Here is a 25,382-nt window from a genome sequence, read left to right on the forward strand (position 1 = left end):
CCAAGTAATATTAAAATCCCTTCATGGATGACAGAGTTATGGACTGGACACGATATTGCGGACGGACGGAATGACAGAATGATGGAATGACATGAAAAGCGCATTCCTATAGTCCCCGAAACTGGTTTCAACCAGTAGGGGACTGATAAAACGAAACAGCACATGTATTATTCAAGGAATGTACAAGATACTTGTAATAAAACGAAAAAGTAGGGCTCCGTACAAAATGCCCAGATTGAAAAAGTTCCAGGAAAATATCTGTTAAAATTTACAATTTTGTCAGTGGAGAATGGGTCTAATTAAAACAAGCTAAAATATTCTTAAAAATTTTTTAACAACCATCAGCAATAAAATATTTAGTGTTTGTATATCTGTGATACGAGTACACAAATTTTTATGCGCATGCGTAATAGCATCAAAACAGGCCAAACGGTGCGATCAATTATCGAAGAAAAAGGTGGTTTTCATGTATTTATTTGTAGAATTTAAGTTTTTTTCCAAGTTTTTCATTGGTAAAAGATTGCGTCAGTTTATATTTTCCCAGTGACGTATAAATTTACCTTATGCCATATTTCTTAGTTGCATTTTTGCTACTGTATTCAATAGTTCCGCCCTATATTTTGATGTGGGTGGGGTATGGTAACTATTTACAAAATCAAAATATAAATCAAAAGAATGTATGAAGTTGATAGATTATCTTCTTATCCTTTTTAATTTAGTTTAATGAACGACATTTTGATTCCTCTGAACTGATTAAAGGGAAGTTTACACAATTCGTTAAATTGCATCGGCATATTTCCCACCCTGCCACACTGGCAACTCGAGGACATACCTCGAAGTACTATTTACCATTCTGTGGTACAGAACTACTCCACCATTCCTTCTTCCCATCTGCCATTCGACTTTGGAATCAACTTCCAGAAGAAGTAGCCATGTCCCAGACCTTAGACAGCTTCAAGGCGGGACTCCAGGCTCTCCAACCCTAGACGCACTTCATGATTTTATCGTCTTTTAAATCTGCACAATGTTTACGCCTCACAGTCACCTTGTACATAGTTCACCAAGTGCGTCGATGCTCCAGAGTGGGCCCTGTACTTTATCCGGAAGAAGAAGAAGAATTCTTATATGCAAATTATAGTCTCAATTTTTCAACTGCAAGGCAGACCGATTTCACAGACTGACATTTACTGTAGGTCTGCCTCTTCGTCTCAAGTAGTTAGGGTCAAAACTGTGGTGGAAATCGACGCAACATAAACAGTGATTTAAAAACGCCAAACTATAAACAAAAGGTTATAAAATGGCATGTTAAACCTACCATAACACCTTCTGTATACATAAAATTTGAAATGTATAAACGTGTAACCAATGAAATGTGCAGAACGTATATCAGGGTTTAAAAATAAACCGATCGATACACACACAACTTTATATGACTGAATTTAACTGTGTAAGCGGAAAACACACTGACATACATGGAGTTTAAAAGTGTTTTGCCTACAAAACGGAGGTTTTCTCATTAGTTTAAGACATAGAATGATTGCATTTGGGATCATGGAATGAGCTTTCCAGACAAGTAATTTTTAGTGTGAAAAATTGGGTTTAAATACTTATTTGAAGCCTCCAAAGTTAGCAATGCGATTTGCGTCGCTGGCTACATACACATAGAAGGAAAACTTTCCACAATGTTTTGAACGGTAAGTGGGTTGTGAAATTATCACAATATCGCGGTTTGCGTACAATTAGTTGGGCTAACTGCAAAGAAGTGGCTGAGCCTGCAATTCTTAGATGTCCACTTATATGAAATAAGTGTATCAGGTCTGAATGACCGATCATATCCCTTTACTGCCAGCTGCAGTTTTATATTGACAGTGATATTGTTTACCCTGAAATTTGTCAGCGCGATTTCTCTGTCCTTATGGGTGTGCGAAGTGGGTTCCATTTGAATGAGTTTTCATGAAGTTATGGCCCTTTATTTGTTTCAGATATGTATAGAGTTACATTGGAAAAAACTTCAATAAGTTTACTGTTCTACAAAAGGATTGTCATTTCACTGATATTGGCCTTGAATTATGGAAAAGAGCCACACAAAATTGTCACACTTCCAGACAGGTCAACATATTTAAAAGACTCATCATTTTCAAGAACCAGGTTACATTTTCAAAGAACTGCTACATATCTTCATTTTGATGCACTTGTAGTAATGTCCCAGTGCTGAAGTTTCACATAACTAAGTCTAACATCGTTTTCAGCAATTTTGAAAAAAAAAATCTTAACAAATGGCATTCCTTTTTAAAAGGGGTGCAACTTTTTGAGAATATTATAGGAGCATTTTAAGTACAGGACAGTATGGTAAAACATGTATAATTGGACAGTTGGTAAAGATATTGTTTTTTACCAAGGCAACAGTTGTGAAAAGTTCCATTTTACGATTTATATTCTGTCCCTCTTTTTGTTTTACTGATGAATCAAGTCTGTTTCATGAAAGTCATGAACTTCATTTCTTAGATGTTTCCCTTAGAATTAATGGCAAATAGTAATCTGTCAAATTTTGCAGTCAGATCAACAGATTGTCGACTTGTGTTTCAAGTCTAGGCCTCTGACATTATTGTGAATGTATTGGTTTTACAGTTTTAAGAATATATGGTTTCATATTGATCCCTAGAGTTCTTTGCCAGGTTACATGTATATAGCATATTTCAGTATTTTTTGGGACTTAATTTCATAGATTTTGTGGTTGGGTCAGTTGAAATTAATTACAAACATTTACATAAAGTTCCCTATTATTTTATCTGTACAAGTTAAGAACTTGATTCAAGCCACTACAATTATATGCAGTTTTCAATGAAATAAAAAATATGGAAACTCTGGACACAGGTCGCCCAACACAGCATGAAAATGTTGCAGGTTCCGTTTGGTTGAGCCTGTTCATGGATGGCAGTGGAAATGAAAGCTACCATCTACACTCTCTAGCCCCGGGTTGAGCAGTCCATGAAATTAAATGTATTACAATTTACATTGTACCTTGGGTGGTCTCTCCTTCTTGTTGAAAATATAAATGTGTTCTATTGCAGGAATTGTGAATAGAAAAAGTTTAAAGAACTGTGTACATTTTATGATGGATTGGAATTGGACAAAGGCAAGAATATAAATGATGGACCCAACATAAAATGGTAACTGTCTACTTTCAAGTTTTGAAACTTACAGTTAACCTTTAGCCTGCTAAATTTCTAAAATGGACTGGTCCATCATTCAGTTTGGGCAGAACCACTTATTATTCAAAGGGGTGTTCACTCAAAATTTACTGACTGAGTAGTGAACAGTGTAGACCAAGATCAGCCTTGATTTTGGTGTACATTGGTCGTAAAGGCAAGATCACTTGCTGCCAGCAGGCAAAAGATTAAACCACTTTCTGATTAGGAAGTTGAAAGATTGTCTTTTGTTCACAGAAGAGCGAGTCAAGAAATAAAACCAAGAAATTCTGTTAGTTTTACATTTGTTTTTGTAATACCTAAAAGTATATTTTACCTTTTACAGCCCAAGTGATATTCTAATACTTGCATTATTTTCACTTCATCTCTACCCCAACATAGGTTCAAAATCTGCTTTTGTTGTCTTTTGAGGAACTCACTCATCTGGTTTGTATGGGTTTTGACCATGTGTCTCAGATAATGCCTCCAGAAGTTCCTGTGTACATGTACTTTCTCCTCCTTTAAGGATTTGAACCTTCATTATGTGAAAACAAGGGAGATATAAGAATGGTGGTTGATCTGCTTTTCAGATTCTTACACTGAGCAGTAGCGTAGAATAGTAAGCATTTTAACATGTTATGATTGCATATATGTGTATTCCTTACATATAAAATATTTTGATTATTGGTATGATAGGACAGTGTGTAATTTTAGGCATGTGTTTTGTTTTACAGGTAGCCAACCCACTTTCTGTGGCACACAATATGATGTCATTTATGTCTAGAAAGAAAAAATACAAGTTTCATGTGACCTTTGACCTTGAAGAGCTTTCATCTGTGCCGTTTGTTAGTGGAATTCTCTTTGCCAAAATCCGTCTTCTGGAGGGTGGATTTTCTGAATTGTCAGGGAGGTTTGTATCATGCTTATAAATCTCTGTATACAAATTGTATACAACGTTTGACATAAGAAGACAAATAATATACCACGAATATTTGAGATAAAGGGATACAGTACCCTTACCCTGCTAAATTTCTATAATGAACTTGTCCGTCTTTCAATTTCGACAGTACCATTAACTGTCAAACGGGGTGTTTACCAAAAAGATACTGACTGAATGGCGAACAGTGCAGACCTTGATCAGACTGCACATCTGTGCAGTCTGAGCATGATCTACACTGGTCGCAAAGCGGCAAAGGCAGAATCAGTCGTGTCAAGCATGATAAGGGTTAACACCACTAGTTTTAAAAATGAAGATAGACATAATCCCCTAATAAACTAAAAGCAGTGAGATTGAAATCATCCACTTGTAGTTAATTGAATTATACTTGTACCATGTTTAAGATTTTAGATATAAATATGGATGCATTTCTTGAAAGAAGAAAAAATGCTTTTTTAGCTCGACTATTCATAGAATAGTAGAGCTATTGGACTCGCCCATGCGTCGGCGTCCGCGTCGGCGTCCGCGTCCCGATTTGGTTAAGTTTTGTATGTAAGCTGGTATCTCAGCAACCACATGTGGGAATGGATTGAAACTTCACACACTTATTCACTGTGATAAACTGACTTACATTGCACAGGTCCCATAATTCTGTTCTGCTTTTTTACAAAATTATGCCCCTTTTTCGACTTAGAAATTTTTGGTTAAGGTTTTGTATGTAAGCTGGTATCTCAGTAACCACTTGTGGGAATGGATTGAAACTTCACACACTTATTCACTGTGATAAACTGACTTACACTGCACAGGTCCCATAACTCTATTTTGCTTTTTTACAAAATTATGCCCCTTTTTCGACTTAGAAATTTTTGGTTAAGGTTTTGTATGTAAGCTGGTATCTCAGTAACCACTTGTGGGAATGGATTGAAACTTCACACACTTATTCACTGTGATAAACTGACTTACATTGCACAGGTCCATAACTCTATTTTGCTTTTTTACAAAATTATGCCCCTTTTTCGACTTAGAATTTTTTTGGTTAAGGTTTTGTATGTAAGCTGGTATCTCAGTACTCACTAATTGGAATGGATTGAAACTTCACACACTTGTTCACTGTCATGATCTGACATGCACAAAGCAGGTTCCATAACTCTATTTTGCTTTTTTACAAAATTATGCCCCTTTTTCGACTTAGAATATTTTGGTTAAGGTTTTGTATGTAAGCTGGTATCTCAGTATCCACTAATGGGAAAGGATTGAAACTTCACACACTTGTTCACTGTCATGATATGACATGCAGTGCAAAGGGTCAATAACTCAACTTTGCATTTTACAAAATTATGCACCTTTTTAAACTTAGGAGTTTTGGGTTAAATTCTTATATGTAGGCTGGTATCTCAGTACCCTCTAATGGGAATGGATTGAAACTTCACACACTTGTCCACTGTCATGAGCTGATAAGCACTATGCAGGTTCCATAACCCTATTTTGCTTTTTTTAAATTATGCCCCTTTTTCGACTTTCGTATTCATTCAGTCGACAAGACTGTTGAATAGTCGAGCGTTGCTGTCCTCCGACAGCTCTTGTTTTTTTTATAAAATCAGTTCTGTAGTGAAAACACTTTTACACTAAAATGTAAGTTTTTAAATAAAATGATATTTATTTTGTTTCCAGGAAGGAAGTGTACAACCATTGTGTAAAATGGAGCAGCAAGTTTTCATTTGACTGTAAAATGACCTCCAGTGCCAACACAGGGATACTGGACCCGTGTGTATGTAGGGTCTCTGTTAGAAGGGTATGTAGCATTCTATACTCTGGTAAAACATCGCATATTCAGGGCTTCAATGAGGGAACAAGATGTTGAAAAGTAGGAAATTAATTCTTCAGTTGATAGGAATAACAACTCTGAATAAGAAATGGCTATTATTGCAGAATATGCGATAAATTTTCAAAATAATGATCAAGTTATGTGGAAGTCAATTCTTATGTACACGTATGTTTCCGTTGTATTTGTGGGAAATAAAGACCTGAGTTATGGCACTGTGAAAATTAAGCAGACGTCATGTTACTCCTGTAGCATCTTCTGCCCAATGGGTAAGCTCTGTAGGTCAAGGTCAAACTCTCCAGCAAGAGGCTGCAAGATTAATCTAGAGATAATGTGAATCTTATCTGTGACAGTATGACAGGAGACAATATATCTGAATTAATTTATACTGCTCTCTTGATTCATTTGTGTAGAGAATTATGTTACTGTATACTGTCACATGAATTAAAATTAACTAGCCACCATTATCACTTAAAAGTGAAATACTGTTGAAAAAAGACATTAAACCCATTTCAGACAAACTACTGCCGCATGCATGTTTAATATTTTGATGGAATTTTAACAATAATCAAACTTTATATTCCCAGGAATTAAAGGGAGGTAAATCCTACCAGAAGTTGGGTTTTGCTGATATCAACCTGTCAGAGTTTGCTGGTTCTGGTTCACAGCAGAGACGGTTCCTGCTGGAAGGTTATGATTCCAAGCATCGGCAGGACAATTCTACATTGAAAGTGACAATGACTGTCTCCTTGTTATCAGGAGACCCTGTCTTTAAAGTGTATGTATTAAATATGTACTTCACTTCCACACTTTGATGATATGTGATTTATGAAAAGAAAAGGTCATAATTATGTATACCTGTAGCTAAATATCTGTTAATAATTTGTAGGGTATTTCACATTGAAATTGTTGAAGTTACTCATAACACCTTCCCCTAAATACTTTCAAGTTCAAATCTCATAAAAGTAAATTTAGTTGCTGAGAGACTGAAGAAGACATCATAGTCCCAACAGGAACTTCTGTTGTATTTGTTTCTCTTAATTGGCAAGCATATTGCGCTCATAATTACCACAGGGAGAGCTTTCTCAATTATCTTTATTTGACCACTGAACCAAAACTCAAAGCAAGATCTTAGCAAAATACTTGATTTTCATGAATATAGGCAAAACAAAATAACACCAGTCGATAAAGATTTTACCCCTCTAACTCACTGGATATTTATTTGTTTCAAGAAATAAAAATATTCAGAATTTCCTGTAATTCAGCATTGATACTGAAATGGACATGGCCATGCTTTTCACAGAGGATTTTGATTGGATTGTGAAGATATTTCACGTAAGACCACTGATTAGCTGAAACCTTTTGCCTGTAATGTTAATAGACCAAAAGTATCAGCAGAATGTGCAAGAGGTTCAACCATCTAACTGTGGAAGACCTCTGTAACGCGAGAAAGGAGGTGGCCATCTGCCTATATTGCATAAATGTATTGATTCTGCCAAGCATCTTGCCTTGGCTGAAGTAAAGTCTGGATGAAGACATATTGCTTTCACCTTCAGTATAAGCTTAAAGGTCACGGAACCTAAGCTCTGAGTGTGAAATTTACATATAAATATCTTTTGTTGATTTTATTATCTTGAAATAAAGCCATTGGAACATGCTGCTCTTAGGGTGTTTTTACTTTGTTTTGTTCTGAAATGAGTTGTGAAAAAATATCATATCATTTTACTTATAGATGTTAAGACCTGTTGTAAAATCTGAAAATGAGAATATTTCTTCTTGTTGAAGGATGACACAGTCCCAATTTTTGGTACCTGGTGAAGAAGAGGAGAATTGTGAGAGCAGAGTTACCTCCCCTGAGGAAAGTAGTCTGGCCTCAAACAGCAGTGGGTTTGGGAGTTTGCCAAGAAAAGACCGACCAAGTGTAATATCTAGAGGTAAATAATGACATATTGTAGCAGGGAAGAGTTTTACATATAGATTCATACCAGAAAAAATAAAGGCAGGTAGGAGTAAATTGCTGTTTTCTGATTAGATATGAATTTGAACGGAGTCAAAAAGTTTAAACTGGATATTTTATTAACTGTGTTAAGCATGGTGATATGGTGCGTTGTCGGTCTGGTTTCTGAGCTGGAGGTCATGGTACCAAGTCATGGGCATAAGTTTACTGCTGTCTCTACTAAGTATCCTTCGTTAGATGCAAGCATTTTATAAGCTGTGTTTTAATTTCAGAGGGATCTGAGAAGGAGTTTGAGAGAAGTCATTCACGGAATGGAAGTTATACAAGTCAGCATTCACGGAATGGTTCCAACTACGGTTCCCTGACCCACAGTAGACAAAACAGTAGTGGAACCAGTCAGGAAGGTCATCCTACACATACAAGGTGCGAAAAATTACTTTTGTATAATCCTGTACTTGTTTTCTCTTAAAGTGAGCTCTGATCTGTCACCAGTAAACGTTGACAGTTACAGGATGCCATAGGGGCAATGAGTGATGGGCTGTCATTACAGTACTATGACACGGAGTGAATTGGTGCGAAAAAGTAAACCTGGGCACTGAGTTACTTCAGCTGATTGGTACTGGAAAGCCATCATCTATCATAACATATTTAAGTTCTAACTTCAGATTGTGTGAATTTATATTTATTAATTGTATATTATTTTGCATCTTTGATTTATTTGGAAAGTTTGTTATTTGGATATCTTTATTACAAATTTAATGAAGATTGGTTAACTAACTGTGGGACTGACTTACTGTAGAAAGGAGGATTAAACATTAAAAGCAAGAAGACATTGTATTATTTCTCAGTCTTTCATAGTTGACTTTATATTGTATGAAACATTGAGGAATTACTAGAGTGTTTTGATGATTTAGGCCCTTAGAATAATAAATGTGGGGTTGAATCCTGTTTTATGTGTTTGAATCTAGTGTTGTGTGTCTGAATCCTGGTTTGTGTGATTGAATCTTGTACAGCACATACTGACAGTGGGTTTGAACCCTTTTTTTGTGTTCGGATCTTGAACACCAGGCACAAAAGTATGTACGAATCTGGTTTTATGGGTTTGAATCTTGTTTTGTTTGTTTCACTTGTACAGTGGGCATTGACAGGGGGTTTGAATCCAGGCTTGTGTGTTTGAATCTTGTACACCAAGCTGTGACAGATTCAATCCTGTGGTTAAAGCATGAAAGTAAAGCAGCCTAGTTGATTTATGTATTTTCTGTTACAGAAGTCCGAGTGCAGGCTCATCTCTCACAGAGTTTGCCAAGGCAGAACGGAGAAGAGTAAGTTGAAACAACAGTATATAGTTGTAAATAGGTCCTACATTATACTAGTATTTCTTTTGTGCATCCCATTGTATTTATATTAAAGCAACTTTAATAGTTGTGCTGATATTTTGTATTGAAAAATATGAAATACTTCTAACTAATCACGTTATGTATTATCTGTTGCAAGAAGTCGAAAATGTTAGAGAAATTTTCTATTAATTGCAAAATAATGGCATAATACCTACTGGGTATCACCATTTGGATGTATAATTATGTCTGTTTCAGTTGCAAAATTAGTTTCCGTTTGTAAATTGCACTTTATTACAATGCCTTTGTGAAGAAGAGAGAAGAAGTAATTTAACTGAAAGTTTGATTTTATCTCAACTACTTGAAGAATAAGAAGGGCTATTGTACTCACCCAGCATAGATTTTAAGGTCAGTTTTGAACTCAGTTTCAAGTTTAATCGCAAAGATCTCAATTACACTATTAGAAATCTGTAAGCTTAGGGTCAAGAATCCTAAGGGTCAGAGTCACTGGGGTCATGTTTTGTAATAGTGTTGGTTAAAGTTTTATGGCAGGCTTCACGTTTTGTAACAATTTTTCGCAATTTTGTAACAATTGCCCCTAATATTTTAAATCTTCAAAAAAGTGTTGGTCTTAGTAAGGAGCAGACATTTGACTGTTTAGAGTCATATATCCAAAAAGTCAAGGTCACTGGGGTCATGTTTTGAATAGTGTTGGTCACAGTTTTATGGCAAGATTTGCAGTTTCCCTGTACATTGTATCTTCTTAACTACTGCCCCTATAATTATCAAACTTCACATGAGGGTGGGGCTTGGGGAAGACATCCTTTGGGGTTAATGTCAGTTACCACAAAAGTTGAGGTTACTAAGTTGTGTTGGTTAGAAGTTTTACAGCATACTTCCACCTTATCTTCTTAAACTAACTTATTTTTCATTTTGTTTCCTAGGGTCTGTGGTATCCCTCAACTTCTACCAATATTCCATTTCACCTCATCCCCATCCCACAAAAATATTTTTGTTATATTTATAACACAAACTTTAAACTGAAATATATTGTTTCTTAGTATTGGTCATATTCTCCATACTTATACCACCAACTCATTACGTTTTAACCATTTTATCTTTTATCATGCTATTTCTTAGTATCCCTCACACCCACACAACTTCTACCCCCAGTTACTACCCTTTCCCCACCATATTGTCTGTGTTTCACCATTTTGTTTCTTAGTTCACATCCACCCCCTCATTACACTCCTACCCCTCCTCCTCCACCACACACACACACACACACACACTAAGGTAATTAACCTTTAGCCTGCTAGGGGCAAGAGATTATGCCTTTGCAACCAGTGCAGGCTGATCATGGTCTGCACTGTTCGCTATTAATTCTGTAAATTTTCAGTGAACACCCCTTCGAATAATAAATGGTATTGTCCAAATTTAATGATGGACCAGTTCATTTTAGCAAATTAGCAGGGTAAAGGTTATATCTGTACAATTTTTCTGTTGCATTCATTATCATTTCTCTTCTCCATTTGTAAACATTTTCGAATAGTCGAGTGAACTGTCCTTCCGACAACCTTTGTTGATTTTATTTCCACAAGTTATTTGAATATGTGAAAGAGCATAGCCATTATTATGTCTCCCACCACACAGTGGTGTGGGAGACATATTGATTTACTCCTGTCTGCCTGTGTGTTCGTGTGTCTGTCACAATGCTTGTCCACACTCTAAGTCGAATATTTCTCATCCGATCTTCACCAAACTTGAACAAAATGTGTTTGACCATAAGACCTCGGCCAAGTTTGATAACTAGCCAAATCTGCCCAGATGCTTTTGATGAATTATGGCCCTTGAATTACTGATTTGATCCAGTCGTCTAGGCCATGATTGGATCCGCTTGTCTAGCCCATCCAGACAAACAAGGCAGTTGTGGGAGACATGCGCTTTTCTCAAAAGCATCTCTAGTTTCAATTTCATATAGTTTACAGAACATGTACATTATTTCAAAAACAATATTTTATCTTAAACGTGTTTTAGGGTTCTAAGGTAGGTAGTGTTTAATTATAGTGTCTCATCACTGTGTGTTTGTAGACGTTTTATAAGGGGAAGTAACAATATATACATGCCACTTTTCACAGTAGAAAGCACTTTCACTTCTCATATTTTTCAGGACTTTACCTTTTTTTTTTGTTATATATTTTCATATAGAAATGACAGCTATTCTATTTTATTCTTAATACCTTTATTACAACTGACCATGTCACCAACAGTTATGAAAAAAAAATTGAAGGAGTGGAAATGAGAAAAAAATGAAGTGGTCACTCTTATAAAGTATATTCGCTGCTGATATAGAAATTGCAGTTGGTTTAGCTTCACTTCATGTTTAAAGACAGCTCATATAATTTTTGTTATATTGTCCAAAGCTGAACTCTTAGGATTGTGTTTTTACTTAATTGTTATTCATTGTGGCTATTTCTTTCTTAGTTTTAATTGTAGTTCCATAAATTTTTTTATTTCATCTGAAAAGTGTAAGATTTAATTAATATGATTAAAACGTTTTGTTCTGTTATTATTTGACGTGCTTACTTAAAATCTGAAGTTGACTATTTCTTAGCTTAAGTTTACTAAGATATTTAAAGCTCAGAAGAACTTGGTTCATCTGTTCCACTGATATTGATTGTAAAAGCATTTCCAAAAGTAAGTGTGACAGACTCCCAGTATACATGTTACAAAAGTCACTTAGACTTGAATTAGTTAATTTTTAGTGGGGCCTCCATGGCAGAGTGTGAGGAAGCCATCCAGCTGGCTTATGGAAGGTCGGTGGTTCTACCCAGGTGCCCACTTGTGACGAAATAATGCACGGAGGGGCACCTGGGGTCTTCCTCCACCATCAAAGCTGGAAAGTCACCATATGACCTATAATTGTGTTGGTGCGACGTTAAACCCAACAAAATAAATAAAATAAGTTAATTTTACCCTTAATATGACAGGAGATAGTTGTCTGAATTAGGATGAAGTTGCACAATTTTGCAGCGAAATGTTTTGACAGCTGTAACAATGGATTTTTTCCCCTTTAGAGAATTCAACTATTAGTACCCCAGAAGGTATATTAGGTATTTTATTTTGAGAGAACACTAACCAACTAACCAGCAGAGAAGCTCATGTCTAATTAATCTTCAGTGTGTAGTGTTTTATAATGATCTTACTGAATTATCATCACATATATACTGTTTAATCTCACTCTTCTACAAGTTTGAAACATTACTGTTAGTAAATAGATGTCACTTGATTACCCACTATACTATCTTCCGTTAATGTCAAACCCCTCACGGGGACATAGACATTTGTACTATATATCAGTTTAGAAATTCTATATTGGGTTCTCGAGTCGTGCTTTTATACTTGAGTAAGAAGTGATCAAATTCAGCAGTGACAGGAGAGAAAGAGTAGTTGGCAAGATCAAAATGATTACATGGTTTGTTAGCAACAGGATATTGAATATTCAGCAGTCATAAGATATGGATCTCCCCATCATTTAATGCAAGTAGGATGATTTGTAAAGGAAGATGATTTAGTGTTCTGAAATCCTATGTCTGGATAAAGTACTGAACTACCTTCTACCTAACTTCAGCAGTGGGCCAGTGGTAGAGTGTGCTCCTCATTTTCAGGAGGTTTGGGATTTGATCCCCAGATGGGTCATACCAAAGATGTTGTAGAATAGATTTTATGGCCCTGGGAGCTTCCTTGCTTGACACTCAGCATTAACTAGTTAGTCAGGTGTGGGGACTTGGCTGGGTGGGGTAACATGTCAAGTGTCTGTGATGTGATATTCCATTGAGGTAGCACAATAAAGTTAAAACATTGAGCTCACTGCAGCAATTAGATAACTGGCCTCAATTAAAAAATGTTAGAAAGAAGCTAAATTGGAACACACACATTGTATTTTTCCAAGACATGATTTTGCCATTAGGTGTGGTTCAAACCAGCTTATGGCTACCCGCTGGATGGGTAATGGACACTCTTATTTACATAACCCTGCTCCCGGTTATTGAACAAATTCATTTCACATCATGCACATTGTACTGTACACAGTGGAATATTACTCATCTAGGTATGGTCACTTATTGATGCTTAGTTTCAAATTATAGCACATATAGTAGCTTGGTGTAAGAAAATAGGTAAATTGTACTGTTTATAGCTTGTAGTTTATTTGGTGCTGGTTGTGCAGAATACAGCACATTATTGCAATACAAGAAAATGAAAATATATTGCACAAGATGCTTAGCAACTATGACATGTAATTTCTCAAGTTCCTTCATCAAACTAAATGATACGTTTTGAAGTTTGAGATTATTCATGTTTCAGTGTGTGTGACTAATTTTACAGTAGTATTTCACTTATCGTAAAATCAATTAGTTTTATGGCTTTAACCCTTATCATGCTGAACACGATTGATTCTGCCTTCGCGACCAGTGTAGATCATGATCAGCTTGCACATCCGTGCAGTCTAATCAAGATCTGCACTGTTTGCCATTCAGTCAGTATCATTTTAGTAAACACCCCTTTTAACAGTTAATGGTACTGTCCAAATTGAAAGATGGACCAGTCCATTTTAGAACTTTAGTAGGCTAAAGGACTTTTGGTTAAAGTTTTGTGATTAGGGACAAAACAGCTATTTTGTATGAACGTTATTTCATGGATGTCAAAAATAAATGAAAAATGATAAAATATTTAGGATCATTCTGTATATTGTGATTTGACTCAGAATCTGTGTATTGACAAAACCACAAAATACCCCAAAATTAGTGTCCTGATTAAACAATGTATTTTCCAAATTTGTTCTCAAAGATTTTAGTGACAAAATTTTCACTTTAGAATTTCCATTTTACCAATAATTAACACTTAGATATGTATACTTTATCAATTATATGTAATAACATTACTCCAAAATTTAGTTTTGATTATGTTCTCCAATTGGGAATGGAGGGGAAAGTGTTACCTTATACAAAAGAATGTATATTGTTGAATGAAAAAAAAACATACTGCAGATCTTGACAAACTCTGACAGTAAACATTGCCAATGCATTAATAATATTTTTTTTGCTAAAAATAGACATATAGTAAATTTTTATAAAAAATAGAAGAATATCTGACACCTGTTATGTTGGAGTTTTGCATTGGCAATAAAAATGAGGCATAATATTATGAAATGTTAATAGGAAATGAAAAAAAATTGCTATTTGTCATTTGTTTCTGCTCACTGTTTTTGCTATTACTTAAATTTGTTTAATGTTTGCAGAAATTTGAAGAATCTTCATTTAAAGAACGTCGTGTGGACCAGACTCGTGTAGATGCTGAGGGACTCGTAGAAGAACTGCTCGCTTCAACTGATCTCAAACCTATTGAAATGGATGAATGTAAGAGCTTTCAGCAGTACTCCAGTATGATGGAAATATAAGGGCCCATAGTCTTAGATGGTATAACAGTTTGGAGACCAGTCTAAGAATTCCAGCATCTGATTGGTTGATTTTGAGCTCAGATTTGAATTTGACCAATAGGAATGCAGCATTCTGAGACTGGCCTCCAAACTAAGTTTAATAACTTTACGTCCTTTGATTATTCAGTACAACAGGATGGTTTAATTAATTTGCAATATTTAACAATCCACATGCCCAGACAATGCAGAAAAAAAGGACTGACTGTTTCAGAAGACAAGTTGCTATTTTATTTCTTTGAAGATTCAGTGATTACACTGAAGAAATGAGCAATTTTCCATTCTTAACTCTGTTCTGTTATACTTTTATTTTTAATCACAATATTTATATAATATATTCTGAGAATTTTTTATGTCCAAAACTATTAACTAGTGGCTCTCATTATTTTTGTTTGTGGTTTAGCTGCTGGATTGCAACTACTGGTTGGAAAGGACGGCACAATGGCTCTTAGATGAGGACTACAGAATTTCTAGAAACAGAAAAAACAGAGTGTATATGTCCCTACAAAATCAAATCTCACAGAGTAGAGCAACAGCTATATAACAGCAGTATTTACATCAAGCTTCATCCAAACTCCAGAACAAATGTTGGCATTAGATGCTTTATATTTAAAATGTGTAGAAGTGACACATTGTTAAATGAGAGAGTGCAATAGGTACAGGCATTATTTTTGTGGTATATCGGTGCTGATGTCTAGCAGCGGCATCTTATAAAAATGTTTAAAGTATCAAGTTAATACGAAATTTTTGTAACTGCATCTTAATCATTATACAGTTACAATGGATTTATGAATGCTACTAATAATTGCATGGGTATTAACAGTAAGCTTACCTTGAAAAATTATAAATTTTACTTAGTAAGCCACATACCCTGGTATATGAATAAGAATTATTGGGTACATTTTTGTAGTTCGAATTCAAAATTATGGCAGACACATTATAAGCCTTTAAGGTGTAATGAATTTCATATTGATTATATTAAGAAATAAAACAATTTGGAATTTATTATACAGTTTATATGTGCTGGATAATAAGTTAGAGTGAAGGAAAGTATGCAAGTCAAAGAAGTTGGACTGTTATTTAATTTGACTTATTAAGACAAAAATGTCAAGTTTTCTGAAGAAGTTAAATGATGTGTGATTCTCTTAGCTTTGTCATGGTAATTTGTATAGATGTCACACAATGTGTTGCTAAGGAGAGAACAAGTTTTTACTGTGCTCAGTGATTCCCCTACAATGTGCCTGAGATCAACAAAAACCTCATATGAATACATGTGTATATATGTCATATGCATCAAAGATTATTTATCTAAAATGATACATTAATGTCGGCTTACTTGAACCAAAGGTTCGGGGTTCAATTAGTATAGGTGTGTAGTCTGACATCCACCATTTATTGTTTTTGAAATCAATTTTCCATGACCCGTTTGGTGGATCTTCACAAAACTTAGGTTGGGAGCATGCTTATGCACAGACGTCTCAAAGTTAGAAATATTTCGAAAGCTTCAACAAGGGAAGTTCACATATAGTAATACGATGTGTTTCCATCATCAGGTGAGTGACTAAGGGGCCGTTTAAACTGCTTCATTCTTGTTCATATAGGAACTGCTGCTCCTAAAGAAACGGGAGATTTCTTTGTTCTGAACAATTAGATGTCTTGTTTGTTTATTTGTTAAGTCTGTCACGAGATTTTCCTCTGCAGGAAATCTGAATTCGTAGACATTAATTTTCTCTCATAGGCCTAAGTAAAAAGATTTAAGATTTAATTTTGTTGCCAACTGATCTTTATAGACACTTAAAATGTGTTTTTGAGTATACAGTGTAACAAATTTATTTCAATAATGTCTGGTTCTAAGAATATTTAAAAAAAGATCTACTTGTTCACAACATGTGCACAGTCCTTTCTAATTATCTAGAAGTTAAAACTAGGTTTTAATCAATGACTGTTAAATGTATTTGTTAGTTAACTGTGTACAGTGAAATACTGCTCCCTTGAGCATCGTGTCTAGAGCACCTGTGCTGACTCAAGCAATTGATGTTTTCTGCAGCAGTTTTCCATATATTTTCTATGTTTGGATGGCTAGAAACCCTGAATAACTTGTGCATCTATGTCCATCCCCTTGCAGTTTGGAGCAGTCGGTGTTTCACTGTACTCATGTTAGTAGGAAAATGTTCTCAATTGTATGCTTGTATTAATATAGTGACTATACCCTGTGACAAAAACTTTTTTAATTATTTGTATTGCTTTTAAGTTTGGACCATTAATTATAAAAGGCCACTATATGTTTGATTATAATAACACACTCATACATGTGTAGTTTATTTTTGTTTACAGAGCTGTAATGGCTTTCAGTCATTTTGTACTTTCTAATTATACTGACAATATATCTGGAAGAAAATATGTAAACAGCTGTTGCTTAAAATGTAAAAAGAGTAGGCAGAAAACATTGTTGGTTTAGACATGCTGATTATTATGAACATTATTGGACAGACCTTAGGTCCTTTCAGAATATATTTGGAGATGGTAGTCAATAAATGCCAGCCTTAAATACTCAGAAAATCTTTTAGATATGTTTTTATGAAATGGCTGGTTGTGGAATATTTTAAGTGTGTTTTTAACACTTTCTTGTGTCAGTAAAAGCCAGTTTGTTTTATTATTTAAATTAATTAATAATTAATTAATTTAATTCATTTATATTTAAAATCATATCATTTTCATTAGGGCATTTTACATTTCTTTCATAAACAGCGAAAACCTCTGATCAGATTTTATCATGGATCCACCTGGGAGAGGCCTATGGTTCTACCCAAGTGCTTGCTCTTCCCGGAAATAATACTACTTGCTGTAATTGACAAATAAATGCTTTAATGCAACCCAATTACATATAATATGAGCCGCGCCATGAGAAAACCAACATAGTGGGTTTGCGACCAGCATGGATCCAGACCAGCCTGCGCATCTGCGCAGTCTGGTCAGGATCCATGCTGTTCGCTAACAGTTTCTCCAATTCCAATAGGCTTTAAAAGCGAACAGCATGGATCCTGACCAGACTGCGCGGATGCGCAGGCTGGTCTGGATCCATGCTGGTCGCAAACCCACTATGTTGGTTTTCTCATGGCACGGCTCATATAACGTTTTTCATGTTATATTACAAGTATCATTGTGTAACATTTGCACTGTAATTTATTTATTCAAAGGGCATCTTAATTATATTGTGATCCAGAATAATCATTTAACACATGTTTGTATTCAGTTGCAGATCTATATTTATTATGTATTTTTTGCTGTTTTTGTTTCAAAGCAAATTGTAAGTCATGATTATGTTAAACTGGTCTTGATCTTGCAGTGTTAAGGAAAATTATTTAAGGGTAGGTAGGCTAATATCTGTTAAATGTTTTAGCTTTACTGGTTTTAATGGAGAAAAAAAGAAACCCAGTAACTGAAAGTCATAAAATTGTTATTGTTTTTTGCACAAGTTAAACTACGTTAATTTACTGTTTGCCAGAAAGGGAGGTAGGTTTTTTAAAATGTACAATTTAAGGTTTGATTTCATTACAAGTGTAAACTTGGTTTCTCGAACTCACTTATGTTGAAACTCAGGCAATCTTGCAGAGATTTTTAAGTCTGGTCAGAGTTACTTCTTAAAGTAAAACTGTGTAAGTAAGATTCAACAAAACTGCCACTTATTGTTGTATCAAAGTAAACTTGGATATTGTCCCTCAAATTCCTGTGATTTACTCCTTGATGTGTCAAAGAAGAAAGTCGTTGCCTGAATAAAGGATAGACCATGCTAAAATATGAAATAAGTAAATTGTATAACAAAATTTGCTTCCAACTGCCTGGTAATGTCAAACCGTATGTTAAATGTAAATGTCATGTAAACCTGTATATGGGGCTATGGGAATGTTCTTGAAAAACTCCAACAAGTTATCTCAAAGTAAAACACTCTGTCCTATGGAATTCAGAATACATGTGTGTCATTAAATTTTGTAATTTAACAGTTGACCATACCCAAATTTCCTTGAATATTTTAATGGCACACAATGGGAATCCTTCACATTTTCCTTGAATTCCATCTATATATAGAAGCAAGAGCATTGACTGCCCAAGTAACTTACTTTAACTTCTCAGTGATCTCTTAGATAGCAGAAGTACGAGTTCTTGTCTGAAAACTAATTATCAGTACATAAGTTCATATAAAGTTAATTTAAGAAATAATGTATAGAAAAACAGTGTTTTAACAGTATTAATGCACTGAAAGAGGTTATACATCTGTGGAATAACTTCAGGAGGGTGTAACCCGTGTGAATTCTTCTGGCGACGTATAACTGATTTTGAGTGTATTAATTTAGGTAAAACACGATTTTGCTATACATTATTTCGATTCTAATATGCCCTTAATCTAAATCTGTGGATAAAATATAGCAGCGCTCTTTCTTGGTTGCAACAAAAATATTGACGTCATCGCACGTTAACATGACGTCATTTTAGCATAAGCTTGTTTTAACAGAAACAAGCATATTAGAATAAGAAATAATGTATAGAAAAACCGTGTTTTAACGTTATTAATACATGGAAAGATGTTATACATCCGCGGAATAATTTTACAAAGGTGTAGCCCAGGTGAATTATTCTGACAACGTATAAACGATTTTGATTGTATTAATTGAGGTAAAACATGATTTTGCTATACATTATTTCAATTCAAGTATGCCCTCAATCTAAAACAGTAGATAAAATATAGTGGTGCTCTTTCTTGGTTACAGCAAAAACATTGACATCATCACACGTTAATGAGACGTCGTTTTAGCATAAGTGTGTTTTAACAGAAATGAGCATATTAGAATAGGTGTTAATTAGGCTGTTTGAAGTTGTTCACAATCATGTATCCTTATTAGTGCAAGTAAATGTAAAGTATGCTTAGATTTCAATGTTTTATTCTTAGTAGTTCTTTTTATTTGTAATTAATGTAAATAAAGCTTTATGTGATACTTTACTGCTGTATTGTAAGTCTCAGGTCTTACAAAACCACCATTGTACGCTAGCTATATGTTTTTATCTTGGTCTGTGTTCAACACTGTTATAACTTACATATGTAGACACATGAATGCATAGGTTTCTATTCTATATTGGCATTGATCCTCTGTAACAGTAAGACAAACTTCCTTTATGCCAGTTTTTGAGAAGATCTTTATGCCCATAAGGCTTTTAAGTTTATTATTTGAAGAAAAAAAAAAAGGAACTGTCTAAATGAGCCGTGCCATGAGAAAACCAACATAGTGGGTGTGCGACCAGCATGGATCCAGACCAGCCTGCGCATCCGCGCAGTCTGGTCAGGATCCATGCTGTTCGCTTTTAAAGCCTACTGCAACTAGAGAAACTGTTAGCGAACAGCATGGATCCTGACTAGACTGCGCGGATGCGCAGGCTGATCTGGATCCATGCTGGTCGCAAACCCACTATGTTGGTTTTCTCATGGCACGGCTCAAATAGAGAATCTGCATACTTACATGGTTAGGGAAATATCAGTTAAAATATTGCTCATGAACTTTTACAACAGCCACAAAGGGAGATAATCAAGGTGAATGGATTCAGTAATATTTTCCATTATGGTGATCTAATATTTAGATCTCAGATAACAAGATTCCAAAAGAGGAGATAACAAGAAATTAATATATTTATGTTCATGTCAAAAAATGTGTCATCCACATTGTTACTTACCATCACAACCCTTCAGTACTAGATTCCAATTTAAGTAGAAATTTTTCCCTTTTTAGTGTCCCAGTGGTAGTCCCTAAGTTATTGATGAAATTATGTCATACGTACGTGCCATCTCAAAACCAAAAATTCACCATACAAAACTATTATAGTTGTCAAGATTTTGTGACCATAATTTTATTAAGGAAATAGGAAAGTAAATTACTTTGTATATAATAATTTAACTTAAAGACAGTATGTGTAAACAAATATTCATTAAACTTGACAAGATATAAAAGGAGTATTTTTTTTCGGGGGTGGGGAGGGGGGGGGGGGGGGGGGGGGGGTAAGAGTTTCATATAGACATTGCACTAAACTCGGACCTAAAATGTTATGAAAACAATTTAGGACATGTATCTACATACAAGATTCTGTACACGGATCAGAGGTCAGACAATTGGTGCTACTTCATATTGTTTTTACAGTTAGTATTTTATCAAGTTGTAATGTAGGAAGTATTCAGTATTGGAAATAAGCCAGTTCTTCAGTTATTGGTTCTACTCCCTTGACTAACTCATGACAGTAAGCTTGTATTTTGACATTTTGTGTTAATGCAAAATTCTGTAAGTTGTCTCGTATAGAAGTTGACTGAAAAACTAAACATGTCTTCCTTTCTATATTTTTGCTTTGCTGGTTTACTTTTCCAATTGGAACAAATTTTCTTCACACCCTTTTAGATAGTTTTGTGCATTAAAAGAATTTGGATATGGTACAAAATTAAATGCATTTAAGCAAATGTGATTTTCCCTCCATAATGGATTTCTAATGATATTAAATGATCTAGACATTTGCTGGGCCAAAATTCTGCAAGTTCTTTGTATTTAATAAATTCACAGCCATTGAACTTTGTTTAATTTAAAAAAAAAAAAAAACATGAAAATTAGCAAATTCTGTGTTGGTTGTTTTGTTGTATTGTTCCTTGCTAAAATCATCTGATAAGCACTTTTGAACATGTTGAAAAGTGTGCTATATAAATGTGGTATAATAATAATAACTTGTGGGAACCTATACACTACTACTTGTGGGAACCTATTCAGTACTAGAGAACATGTAGGCATGGTAAAACTAAATTGTTTCCAACTATTGTTGACATGATCAATTTTCATAAGGTTTTCATATCTGTTAAAATTAGGTTGAACATAGCCGTTTCTGTTAAAAACTAGAAGAAGAAAAAATAACAAAAGATCAAGTGCTTGGGATTATTTTTGATTTTGCAGTACTTTCAAAAAGTAGAGCTTTAAAATTAATTTGCAAAAAGGTCTCAGTTTATACAGAAGTAGAATGATTGACTTACATACAATTGTATTTGATCTCTTCTTTGTGTTGCATACATAAACGCATTTTCTCAGTCGTATGTTATCAGTGACAATTGTTTTTATGTTTTATATTGTAAGACATAAAGGGTTACATGGGAGATTTCTGAACTCCTTAGAACAGTATGTGATAATTTTTTATTGTCTCAATCTCTCATTTCCAGAGCTTTATGGTATAGGTAAACAGGTATAGGTAAACAGACAGGTTACGGGATAAAATCATTGAAAGCCAGAAATTTACATTCAGTAGATTTTTCATCATAAAAAAGGTATCTTGGTTCTTTTTATTTGACTACATCACTGTTAAATCATTTTGTAAGTAATTTAAATGTTACGTACTAGTGTTGATAGAATTAAACATCTTGATTTTCCAATATGTATATTTTTTTTTTTTTTTTTTTTTTTTTTTTTTTTTTTCATTTTAGTTTTGTTCCCACTGCTTCCTATTAGTTTCTGTGCTATTTTATGGTGGAAACTTTTCTTGTAGCTGTGATCATTATATGTTATAGTATTTTTATGTCATTTTGTGTTTATTACATGGCGATTGTATAATGTAAAGTTTATACCCATTGTGCTTACATTGCTTATTGCCACTTAAATGGCCCATTTTCAACATGGTTGAACAGTCGGCCAAATAAGAAGATGATTGGGATTTTTTTTTATTCAAAGGATTTTTTTAATTTAAGACAAATATTGATAAAAGAAAAAAAAAAGTAGGAAAAAAAAAAACATTAAATATTTCTCTTTCTTGTTTTTTGATGCTGTTAAATTATATAGTAAAACAAACAGAAGTAAGGTTTGTGCAACAAAAATATCATAAAAGACTCATATATATTTAGTAATTACTTTGTGTTAACATGTTTCCTTGTGTTACTAGTCTATCCAATAAATGTTTTGTGTTCTGAGTAAGAAAATATTGCTGATATCTGTCTTTCATTACCAAAAAAATCCTAAACAAAAACCCTTAAATTGTAAATACAAGTAGTAAATTTATTCTGAAAGTATATTAAGCATTGTGTTAAGTGTGTAACCTTATGCTCATAGTATAAAAACTATTATCTGTTTATTTTCTTGCCATTGACATAATTTGTGTCTATTACCAATGACAATATGAATATAGTTCAAAGATGTATTTATGAATGCACGTATTTCATTTACACTAATATACATGTATTAATAACCAGTATATAAAATAATTAGACCTTTTATGGACGCCCATTTGATTTATATTGATTTCTGTTGACAAAATTACTAAAACGTCCACAATATATTTTAATCCAATTTAAATACTGTCAATATATGGTGCAAGCCTTTACTGATTTTCAAAAACCCAACATAGTGTAATTTTTCATATAGTTATATTTGCAAGAAACTGACAAATTTTGTATTCTTTAAACATTTTATTATCTGAAAATGATAGGAAGTTGATCATATTACATTTATAATCTATGATTGGTGTGTATCCTAATACTTGGTATACACTAAAGTGAATGTCATAATAAATGTACAAAATGTTTTGTTTAACCACCTGAACTTTGTGTTGCGTTACTTTCCATAATGTTTGTGTCAGCCATTGAAAAACGAAATTATTGTTCTGCATATAGATAACAATTTCACTTTTCTATATGCAGAACAGTAATACCAAATACCATAATTGCACAAGTGCCTTCTAAATTTCATCATATAATATAGAAATATTAACAGTTGTTAATTTGTTAATGTCCGAAGATTTCATAATGTTATCATAGAGCAGTTTGTCCATTTGAAAGGTACAGTTCTTCATAGACATCAAGTGACCTGTTTTCATTATTATTGTTCTCTGGACTAAATTTACGAATGTAAATATCTCCACTGATCTGTAATTTTTAAGTAAGTAATGCCATGGTAAAAACATGAGGAGCTTGATGATAATAGTTACATAGCTGCAGGACTTAAAAGTAATGGTGGCGGCCTTCAGGTCCGAGTGGTTAAGGAATCTAATCTCAAATCACTTGCCCCTCATTGATGTGGGTTTGAGCCTCACTCGAGGGCGTTGAATTCTTCATGTGAGGAAGCCATCCAGCTGGCTTACGGAATGTTGGTGGTTCTACCCAGGTGCCCGCCCGTGATGAAATAATGTACAGAAGGGCACATGGGGTCTTCCTTCACCATCAAAGCTGAAAAGTCGCCATATGACCTATAATTGTGTCAGTGCGACGTTAAACCCAACAAAACAAATAAAAGTAATGCTATCATAATGAAGTTGTTCATTTAAACTTAGTGGTAGTCCTCACAAACATTTCTTGACATCTCAGTTTCAGTGCTTGTGTAATTTTTACATTTTACTTATTATAATAATAGATATGAGGAATAATTTATGTTGATACTACTACAGGATTTGAGTAAAGAAAAGTTGTGTTTTGAAAAACAAAAGCTATTTAACCCTTAGCCTGCTAAATTTCTAAAATGGACTGTTCCATCATTCAGTTTGGGCAATACCATTTATTATTCGAAGGGTTGTTCACTGAAAATTTACTAACTGAATAGCGAACAGTGCAGACCATGATCAGCCTGCACGGATGTGCAGGCTGATCTTGGTCTGCACAGGTCGCAAAGGCAGACTAACTCCCCGCTAACAGGCTAAAGGTTAAAAAAATGCTTTTTTTGGTGTAATATAAGTTTCGCTGATTGAGGCTCCTGTTGAAAGGTATTGACAAAAACATTTTGGATTCAGAAACCGACACCATATTTTCCGAGTTATTTTAATGTTCAGTTCCTGTATAAAGTGACTCTCAGTAACGTTTGTGATTATGTCTGTTAAATTTTCAAGGTCAACTTATTTCTGTTACTTATAAATTTTAAGTTAGAATTGATATGTGAGCTTCCACATAACAAAATAGTACCTATAATGAAAAAGATGTCATTTTTCAGAAGTATGGTCTGAAACAGAATACGCAAAGAGTTTCTTATTTAAATTGGCCGTTTATTTCTTAGCCCTAAATAAATTCTTTGTTTCCGGTAACATGCTCAAAAAAAGGGGGTCATGCCTTCAGAGCATCAGTAAATTGATTTCTAACTGAACATGTTTAAAGCATAAAAAGTGCAGTTTTGCAACTTTTTGTCAAAAAGTTAAAAAAAATATTCACCAAGGCCATAAAAACATTCAGGGTCGGGCCAAAAATTTAGGGTAGGTCAGGATACCGGAAACGAACAATTTTATTTTTTTTACGCCTTAATGCACTATTAACAATTGTCAAAATGAATCATTTAAAAATATGTAATTTAATTACTTTTCTTAATTAAGATAAAACCCGGTCACAAGCTGGAATAGTGTCTTTAGTTCATATCAAGATGATAAAATACCATTGTTAAATTGAAAATAACATTAAATGGTACCTTTTGTTGGTTTTCATCTGTTTATGTTATGAATGTATTGTTATTGTTTTTAGAAAACTCATGTACAGTCAAAATATTTGATAGGTCTAGTTTGTTTTTTCTTTGCATAGTTTATACTGAATATTATGATATACAAAATGTAGTAACAATTTGTATAAAAAATAATAAAACATCTATGATGCTAGAGAAGCAAGTTGTTTCTTAT

The 25,382-nt window shown here is 34.1% G+C and overlaps 1 protein-coding gene across 2 annotated transcripts; it reads left to right on the forward strand.

The window, feature by feature from the left end:
* The first annotated feature begins 399 nt into the window (after positions 1–399).
* LOC123549591 (protein FAM102A-like) lies at positions 400–25,366 on the forward strand. 2 transcript variants are annotated; one of them, XM_045337820.2, is made up of 10 exons: positions 400–457; positions 3,072–3,170; positions 3,923–4,098; positions 5,797–5,917; positions 6,535–6,725; positions 7,733–7,881; positions 8,177–8,327; positions 9,172–9,226; positions 14,538–14,655; positions 15,136–25,366. In XM_045337820.2, the coding sequence occupies exons 2-10, from the start codon at positions 3,168–3,170 to the stop codon at positions 15,186–15,188; spliced, it is 1,017 nt and encodes a 338-aa protein (XP_045193755.1). In that variant the 5' UTR covers positions 400–457; positions 3,072–3,167; the 3' UTR covers positions 15,189–25,366. The 2 variants fall into 2 exon arrangements, with proteins under 2 accessions (XP_045193755.1, XP_053380833.1); XM_053524858.1 differs by lacking the exons at positions 14,538–14,655; positions 15,136–25,366 and adding an exon at positions 11,276–14,531.
* Positions 25,367–25,382: the final 16 nt, after the last annotated feature.

This window comes from Mercenaria mercenaria, chromosome 15, assembly GCF_021730395.1.
Source record: "Mercenaria mercenaria strain notata chromosome 15, MADL_Memer_1, whole genome shotgun sequence".
Taxonomy (NCBI): Eukaryota; Metazoa; Mollusca; class Bivalvia; order Venerida; family Veneridae; genus Mercenaria; species Mercenaria mercenaria.

Bases quoted from the DNA above. Each gene is read 5' to 3' on its own strand.
- LOC123549591 (XM_045337820.2), top strand. The intron at 9,227-14,537 runs GTAAGTTGAAAC...TAATGTTTGCAG, and splicing joins CCAAGGCAGAACGGAGAAGA to AAATTTGAAGAATCTTCATT. The intron at 14,656-15,135 runs GTAAGAGCTTTC...TTTGTGGTTTAG, and splicing joins ACCTATTGAAATGGATGAAT to CTGCTGGATTGCAACTACTG.